At 67.5% G+C, this 8,464-nt stretch overlaps 3 protein-coding genes across 3 annotated transcripts in view; all 3 read left to right on the forward strand.

Moving 5' to 3' along the window:
- Positions 1–226: 226 nt before the first annotated feature.
- Positions 227–3,542, forward strand: MNEG_2930 (hypothetical protein; the record flags this gene model as incomplete). Its single annotated transcript, XM_014048595.1, has 9 exons — positions 227–396; positions 600–686; positions 1,048–1,183; positions 1,444–1,483; positions 1,663–1,738; positions 1,954–2,024; positions 2,345–2,509; positions 2,778–2,862; positions 3,062–3,542. The coding sequence occupies 9 exons, from the start codon at positions 227–229 to the stop codon at positions 3,540–3,542; spliced, it is 1,311 nt and encodes a 436-aa protein (XP_013904049.1).
- Positions 3,543–4,794: 1,252 nt separating this feature from the next.
- On the forward strand, positions 4,795–7,377 carry MNEG_2931 (hypothetical protein; the record flags this gene model as incomplete). Its single annotated transcript, XM_014048596.1, has 3 exons — positions 4,795–5,201; positions 6,043–6,216; positions 6,540–7,377. 3 exons carry the CDS (start codon positions 4,795–4,797, stop codon positions 7,375–7,377), a joined length of 1,419 nt encoding a protein of 472 aa, XP_013904050.1.
- Positions 7,378–8,199: 822 nt separating this feature from the next.
- MNEG_2932 (Aldehyde-alcohol dehydrogenase) overlaps positions 8,200–8,464 on the forward strand; it is a gene marked incomplete at both ends in the record, with an annotated part of 1,422 nt that continues 1,157 nt past the window's right edge. The window contains one exon of the mRNA XM_014048597.1: positions 8,200–8,406. Within this exon, the coding sequence (XP_013904051.1) occupies positions 8,200–8,406 (207 nt within the window). The remainder of the gene's footprint in view (positions 8,407–8,464) is intronic.

An 8,464-nucleotide genomic window follows, 5' to 3' on the forward strand; every position in this document is an offset into this window, starting at 1 on the left:
ATTTCGCCCTTTGTGCCTAGTGTGTGCGGGCAATTGGCAGACTGCAAGCCGAACTGAGCACATAACACAGTACATCGATCAGTCAGTGCGGTGTCACCCGTGCGTGGCCACGATCCGGCGCCGGAGCGCAACCGCTGCGCTGCGCGCTGCTGCAAGGGGCAACCCGGTGGGCCCAGACGCCCCGGCTGCGTGATACGTCTCTGCGCAGCGGAGCAGCACCCCAACAATGGCGCGTGGGGCGCGCACTGCCGAGCTTGCCGCGCTGCTCCTGGCCGCTGCGCTCGTCGGGAGTGCAGCGGCGGCGTGGCACCAGTGCGTTGCTCAGGGCCTGTATGGTGGCGCCTACGGCTACCAGGCGGTAGCGAACCTCTCCGAATTCCGCCTTGGCCTGATCAAGTGCGTTTCCCCGCGGACGCACCCCCCAGCGGTGTACACGGCGGCCTGCTGCCCGGATTCACCCCCCTGTGCCGCGCCGCGCGGACTCGCGCCTCGGCAGAGAATGTCGGGCGCCTCGGAACGGCCGCGCCGCCGCCGCTTCCCTCTGCCACCAGCCCCCAAGCCGCTCCTCACACCCCACGCCGTCCCCCCCCCCCTGGCAGCTCCGTCTGGCCGTACACAATCAACAAATCCAAGGAGGACGTGCACAGCTGGAAGCGCTATGACGCTTTTAACCCCTTCATCGCATGGTGGGCCTCTCGACCCGCAGTGATCCCCCCACCCCACCCCCAGGGTCACACACACACACACACACACACACACACACACACACACACACACACAAATACGCACACCACACCCCTGGGACGAGAGCTGCTGTGACCCTCACTGGAGCCCGTTTGACCGTCCGGGCGCCAGAGCACCGCCGCGGCACGCACGCACACACGAGCAGCTCTGGCACGTGGCAGCAGCTGCTGCGTGGCCGCGGCTCCTGGGGTGGGCGCACCCCGCCTGCCCGCCCGACCCCGCGGCTGCTCCACGCAGCTGGCTTCTTTGACACCCCGACACCCCCAAAACTGCTGCACGCCCGCCCCCGCCTCCCCCGAGCAGCCCCCCGAGCCAGCCGCTGCGCCGCGTGGGCTCCGAGGCGGACGGCGGGAAGATCATATGCGACGTGTCCAAGCTGGCGCCGCCCTGCGTGATCTACTCCCTAGGCAGCCAGGGGGACTTCACCTTTGAGAGAGACGTGAGGCGCCGCGCAGCAGCCGCAGCCACAGCCGCAGCCACAGCCGCAGCCGCAGCCGCAGCGGCCGCCGCTCTGTGAAGGGGAGGGTGTGGCCGCGCTCGTGTGCACACATCATTCGGCGCTCTGTGAGGGCGCGCGCCGGGCCCGCCGCTCGGGGCCGGGCCGAGGAACCCGCACGCCTGGGTGTTCACGCGGTCGTGGGCTCGTGCCTGAAAAGTGGTCGCCCGCCTCCCCCTCCCTGTGCCCTGGCCGGCCCGCAGATGCTCAAGCTCACCAAGTGCGAAATCCACACCTTTGATTGTGAGTGCGGCCAACACATTGATACTCGCGGCGGCAAAGCGGCGTCCGGCCGTCTCTCAGCCGGGCTGCGAGTCTATCGCGAGCGCGGGGAGCTGCATGTGCGCGGCTGCGGCTGAGGCGGAGGCTTTCTCCAGGGCCGGTGTGAGCGCCGGCCGCGCCTGCGCCGCTCGAACCCGCAGGCACGTACGAAGGCGCGTCCATAGACGAGCGCCACCACTACCACAAGACCTGCCTCGGGTTCCCCACGCAGCCGCTGTGAGCGCCGCGCACCACGCTTTATGGGGCGGCCCCGGCTTCCGCACGCGCGTTCTCCCAGCAGCGGGGCCCATATGTGTGTGTGTGTGTGTGTGTGTGTGTGTGTGTGTGTGTGTGTGTGTGTGTGTGTGTGTGTGTGTGTGCGTGTGCTGGTGAAGCCCCCGAGGCCGCATGTTCTCACGTAGCTGGCACGGTGGCGCTTGCATCACCCGCAGGTTTGAGGACTACGCGAGCATTACTCATCGGCTGGGCCACAACGTGGTCGACTTCCTCAAGATCGACATCGGTGAGTCATCGGCCGCTGATCTGTGGGCAGCTGTGCAGGGGGGCTCGACCGCGGGGCAGGGTCGGTGGGCGCTTCATTACTGCCGACAATTAGGAGCTCCATGGCGAGCGCCGCCACACGCGACGGGCCCGCTTTCGAGCCCGCGCTCCGCCATGCTGTCGCCCCCGGCTGGCGCCCCCGCTGCTTGCCGGCCGCCCCGCCTACCCATCCCCGAGCCCCGCCCACTCCAGCGCCCCCCTCTCCACAACTTGCATGTGCGCGCGCCCTCGTCGCGCGTCCCAACCCCCTTTTACGCAAACCCTCAACCCCGACCCCCCCAGAGGGCCACGAGCCGAGCGTGCTGCAGTCGCTGGTGCTGAACCGCGGCCACCTGCCGCGCCAGATCACGATCGAGATGCACATGCGCAACGCGGTGGGGGCCATCGCGCCCGTCGACACCATCCAGATGTCCATCCTATTCTATCACATGGCGCTCCTCGGATACGGTGGGCGGCCGCCGCTGCGATCTGGGGACGCGGCCGGCCGCTTGACCGACCTGCATATGTGGTTGCTGCATGCCTGGGGTGCCTCATTTCGTGCATGTCAAACGCAGCGGGGGGTTACGGGCTGGCAGGTCGAGGGTGGGGCAGGGGTGCTGGGCGCTCGCAGGGCCTGGCCGTTGCCAGCGCGTCAGGGGGCCGCGCGTGCTCGCGCGCCCGTTGCCCGCAACGAGCGCTCCCCATCCGACCACGGGGCCCGCGCCGGCCGCCGCAGGCATCGTGAGCAGGGAGGACAACCTCTGGGGCGTGCGCGGCTGCTGCGCAGAATTCACGTTCCTGCACGTGGAGCACACGCACAGGTGCGCGCTGCTGTGCGGCTCTGCGACGCGTTTCAGGGGGGCCTGCGCCTCCGCCTCCGCCTCCGCCACGCTCTCTCATGGCGCCGCCAGGTTTTCTGGTTGTTGTCGTCGGCAGCAGCTGCGGCGGCGATGCTGGCCCCCGCCGTTGGCGCCGGCGCCTGCCTGCTCACCTCGCCGGCCGCCGACCCACGCCGCGCAGGCACCACCACCGCGGCGGCCAGGCCCAGAAACGCGCGACGCCCGCCGGCTTGGCGGACGCGGCCGCCGCCCCTGGGGCAGTCGAGCTGCTGCCGTCGGCGTCGGCGTCGGCCGCGGCCGCGGCGGAGGACATCCCTTGGGGCACGCCCGTCACCGTCACGGGGCCGACGCCGTCCCTGGGGTTCCCGGGGCTCAAGGAGCTGTCAGATAAGGTCAGGGCAGACGACGCGACGGAGAGGGCAAAGGCCGTCGCCCTCAGCGGCGCGCCCGACGCTGGCCGCCGCCGCCGGCGGCGTCGCCTCCGGCGCTACCCGGGCCTTGGGCTGTTCGGCGGCGGTGGCAGTGGCGGGGGCGGCGGCGGTGGCGTGGACGGCAGGGGTGGTGGCGCCCGACGCAGGCTGCTGACCGGGTGGCAGGGTTCATATAAGTGGGCGGCGGTCGGCACGTGGGAGGCGCCGGCGGGGCAGGAGGCCGACGAGTAAGTCAGGAAGCTGCAGGGCAGCTGCACGCCAGCTGCGGGCCAGCTGCCGGTTGCTGGCGGTGGCGGTGTGGCGGAGGACGTTGACTGAACCCGTGGCCTTCGTTTCGCCAAGGCCTCGTGCCCTTTTTGTTTCCCTGCCTGCCTGGTGTGCATTCTGCAATCTGCTGGCTGCGCCAGTCAGGGGGGGCCTCAGCATCTGCGTGCCGCCGACGAACAAACGGCCAGCGTGCATGGCGGGGCGCCCTCGCAGCATGCGGGCCGAGGCACCAGGCTGTCTCTGCTTCTAATTCGACCATTCGCTTCGTGGGTGCTTCCCAGCGGTCCTGGTGTCTACCTTGTCATACCAGATCGCATGCCCCTTCCGGCGCTCAGGGTGGTGCTGCAGCGAATTTGCCCTCAAAAACACACCTCATTCGTGGGCCTGATATTCGCAAGGATGAAGATACCAGATGCTCTCTGATCCAAGTGCTGAGTTAGGCGCTCACGTGTGCCTCTCTGCATCGTCCATCAACCCGCCTGCTTGGCGATGTGTCGGCTGCTATCAACGGCCCACCACAGCTACCGTAATGCAGTTTTAGACAGTTATGAGTGCACGATGCTGTAATGCTGCAAAACCTGTCAAAAAGGGCAAGATGGCGGGGCCTGTTGCTCAGCTGCAGGCGGATGTCGACCGCGGCAACACGTCACCACGGTGATTGCAGCGGTGCCCATGGGTCAAACGCTGATCACCGCAAGCTGGGTGGACTTTTTCAACAGTCATTGAACACTTATCGTCTAATAAGCTTCGTCACGGTGTGAGACGGTCATGGAAAAGTCCCGCTGGCCTGTAGATCTCTACTGACACATTCCTTGCACAAACAACTCCTGAAAAACGTGTATATAAGCGATTTAAATGGCTCACTCCGCAGCGCTGACTCAGCCGGGCCACCCTACACGCGCGGCTGCTGTGGGCTGCACGGCTGCTCGTGCTGCTGCCATCAATCGGCAACGTGCCGCCCGCTGCAGGGCGGCAGCAAATGCCCCAGCGTTTGCGGATGCTGCAGGAAATCACAATGCCGACATTGATCCTCGCGTGTACCTAGATGTGGCCGTGTGCCCTGTGCCATTCGTCGGCCCCGTCGCTCCAGCTGCTATCAAGGGTGCGCGGCGATGGTGTGCCCAGCCGTGCCCGTTTTCTGGTGGAGGCTGGGGGCCTACGCTGCGCTTTGTGACATCCTTGCAACACGCAGCATCAGGCGCTGAGCACATGACTCATGCTGCGCATCGTCATCGGGCGCTGCGCAGGCAAGGGCAGGGGCCTGGTGGCGACGGCCGACCTGGTGCCTGGGCAGCTGCTGCTGGTGACGCCGCCGATTGCGTTGGTCGAGGGTGATCTGGGTGACATCCCAGATCATGATGTGCTGCTCGATGAAATCACATCGGGCCGCGTCCGTCTTGGCGCCTGGCAGGCCGCGTGGCTGGCGGCGCTCACCGCGGACGGCAGCACCAGCGAAAGCAGTGAGAGCGATGGCAGCGGCGGCGGCGGCGGCGGCGGTGCGGCGGCGCTAAAACTACCTAGTCTGCTGGCCCCGCCTGTGGGTGCAGAGAAGAGCGGCGTTGGCGGCGGCGTCGGTGGCGGTGGCGTCGAGTTCCGGCAGCTGGGGATGAGCGAGGAGCGGCTGTGGGCGGCGATCGGTGAGCGCAGCGAACCAGTGTCGCCTGCGCTCTCGTGCAACACGCGCCCGTCCCCCCTGCTTGCTGCCCCCGCATGGCCTGGAGGTGGCAGGCTGTGCAATGCCTGCGGCGCTCCACGCGCCGTGGGTGCGCCTCCAGCGACCGCCTTCAGCGACCACAGACACTGCTGGGCACGAGAACCCCGCCGCGCAACCAAGCGCTGGCTGCCATCTTGCCATCATAATGATGCCACCACCCCACTCCCTCTATTACCATTTGCTGCTCCCCTTAGACATATTGATCAAAGCAACCCTTACTTGTGCCCGCAACATTCACCCACCCACTTGCATCCACGGCCCCCACCCGTTCACCTGCACCTCTGCAACTTCCAAACAGTGCTGAATTGTTACGGGGAGCAGTTCCAGGATCTGCCTGCCTCTCTCTGTGCCGGCGCGCCCCTGACCAGCCAGCTGGGGCTCTGGGGTCCCTTCTCTCTGCTCAACCACTCCTGCAGGCGCGCGGCCTGGCCTGCCGCAGAGACAAACGCGCACGGCAGCGGCGCAGGGGAGGGCTGGACGCATGCCGCGGCGGCGCGGCCCATGCACGCCGCTCTTTTTGCGTGGGATCAGGACGCATATGCATCTGCACACCCTTGCCTGCCCTGGGCAAGGTCCTCCCATGAGCGTTAACACGCAATCAGCACGCTCTGCCAAACACGCCCTGGTCAGACAGCGCATTTCTCTCGTCAGACGGCAGCTGCAAGCACCCCCCCGCAGCCCGACCACCGTCCAGCTCATTTCCCCCATGCGCGCGCAACCTGGCGCGCGCTCCCGCCCCGGTCAACGCAGCCCCAACGCGGTCAACTACTGCCTGAGGGACGCAATGGTCGTGCGCGCCGGGCGTCGCGTGGCTGCCGGCGAGGAGGTCCAGATCAACTACCTGGGGCGCGGCGCGCTGCGGCCGCTGGGGCAGAGGCGCGCTGAGCTGGAGGGGGGCTACGGGTTTACATGTGCCTGCGACAGGTGGGAGGCAGGGGACCCGGCAGGTGGCTCCCAGCTAGGTCGGCCGGCAGCGCCGGCTCAGGCAGGCGTGGCGGGGCCGGGCGCTGCGGGCCCGCCCGTGCGTGGCGCCGGGTAGGCGATGCGATCGATGGGGGGCGCAGGTTTATGGCGTTGAGCCGACGCCGGAGAGGCTGCAGCGCGTCCCCACTGGGTTGTGGATTGGACCGGGGATGCGTCAGCCCGCAGTCGTGCCGTCGAAAGGCGTGGCCTGCAGTGGCACCGGGGGGACTCGGTCAACAAGCTATGAGAGCAATGGCATCCTCAATGGTTTCGTTCAAGCGCAGATGCTTGTCAGAAGAGCGCCTCACAACCGCTTCGCCGCTCGCCTTCGTTCGTGCGGATGAGGCCGCGGGCGATGCGGCCGGCAGCGCCAGCAGCGGGAACGGCGGCGGCGGCGGCGGCGGTGCTGACAGCGAGCGCGTGCTGGGAGATATTTTGGAACGGATATATGAGGATGTGGGGTCACGGCACGAGCCGCGATTGGTGGCGCTCGCGCGGGGCGGGGACGGCGGCGGCGAGTTGGAAGGGGGCGCAGGAGATGGCGGCGGCGCTGGCGGCACCCAGCCGCAGCAGCCGGATCAGGAGCAGGAGGCCGCGGCGCGCAGGGAGGCGCTGCTGCTGTTTGCGGATGACATGAAACGCCGTTGGCGGGACCTACACGCAACACTGCCGGGTGCCCTCGCTAGTGACGAGCACAACAGCGGCGGCGGGGACGAAGCGGACGGCGGCGACGCAGCGACGGTCGCCGGCGCGGCCGCGTTCGAGCTGCTGAGCCTTGCTGCCGAGGCGCTCGAGGCGGCCGGCGCGCACGACGAGGCTGTGCTGCGCGATCTCGCTCAGATCTGCGCGGCGACGTGCCCCGGGAGCGATCTGGCTCTGTTCCAGGCGCTGAGGCGTGCGAGCGTCGCGCAGCGGCGCTGGGCGGCGGGCGGCCGGGCGGTGGGGGCGGATGGAGGTCCAGGGGGCGGGCAGGCGGAGGGCGCCGCGGACAGCGGCGAGGAGGTGGGGGCGCTGCGGCGGGCGCTGGGGGCGCGGTACGGGGAGGCGGTCGTGCGGGATGGGGCGCTGATGGAGCGCATGAGCGCCGCGGCGAGCGAGGCCGCTGCGATGGTGGCGTTTTAGCGCGCAGGGGTGGCCCCCTGGTGCGATTGCAGGGATGAAATTTGTGGGGGCACCTCATGCGCCCGTTGGTATGGGTGGGCAATGCCAGGTCCTGCAGCTCGGTGACCAGGCAGCACACCTCACCAGCATACACATCATGAGTAATTCATAATTGCGTGAGTGCCGATTGGGCTGGCTGAGTCGTCGGGCACCTATGTGGGGCTGGCGCGGCACGATGACGCTATCAAACACATGATGCACACATTGGTCCGCAGGGGTCGTACGCCGAGCATGGCTCTTGGGCCTGAATGCGGCGCCGTTTGGCAACGCAAGTGGGCACTTGCCCAAGTGCCAGCCAACACATGCCACCTTGCCCACATCCACATGCACGCATATAACTAGTTGTGTATTGCTCACGCGATCACGTAGGATGATGTGCGGTGCAGCCTCGCATTACTGGTGCAGGTCACGTCGCTGGCCGTGAAGCTGCGCAGTGTTCTGTGTGGACGGGCCTGATCAGGGCGTTCCGCGCAGTCCTGCCACTTCTGATTTGATGAACAGGCATGATTATTGTTTCTTTTGACAACCTGCATTCACAAGCGCTTCTCCCGGCACTCCCAACCAACGTGATCTCGCAGTTGCACGTAGCCGGTGATCGGGCGCAGCGCTTGACAAGGTGAGTTGGTTTGCTTCAGTTCATTTGACGTCCCCAAATAATCCGACCTGAGCTATATCGCACTCGTCTCGGCGGGCGTTTTCCGGGAGCCAGCCCTCGCTTCCGGAGAGCCTTCCCGATCGGCGTATCAGGCTCGCCCTTCACCATTTCGCAATCTTTCCGATCAGATGTTGACCTACAACCGCACGATGAGCGCCGTCGCTGGCCAGCGCCGCCCGGCCGCCACCGCCGCCGCGCCGCGCGTGTTGCGCCCGGCCGCAGCGCGCGCCCGTCGCGTGCGCGTGGTCTCAGAGTACCGGGAGGCAGATGCCGCAACTGCCCCTGCGGCGGCCCCAGAGGCCGCTGCACCAGTTGCCAAGGATCTGAAGCCCCTGGTACGGGTCGACGGCGCCCATGATAATGACTCGCCCGCGGCACCGACCATGCGGCTCC

Source organism: Monoraphidium neglectum (assembly GCF_000611645.1).
Source record: "Monoraphidium neglectum strain SAG 48.87 unplaced genomic scaffold scaffold00349, whole genome shotgun sequence".
NCBI classification, from domain to species: domain Eukaryota; kingdom Viridiplantae; phylum Chlorophyta; class Chlorophyceae; order Sphaeropleales; family Selenastraceae; genus Monoraphidium; species Monoraphidium neglectum.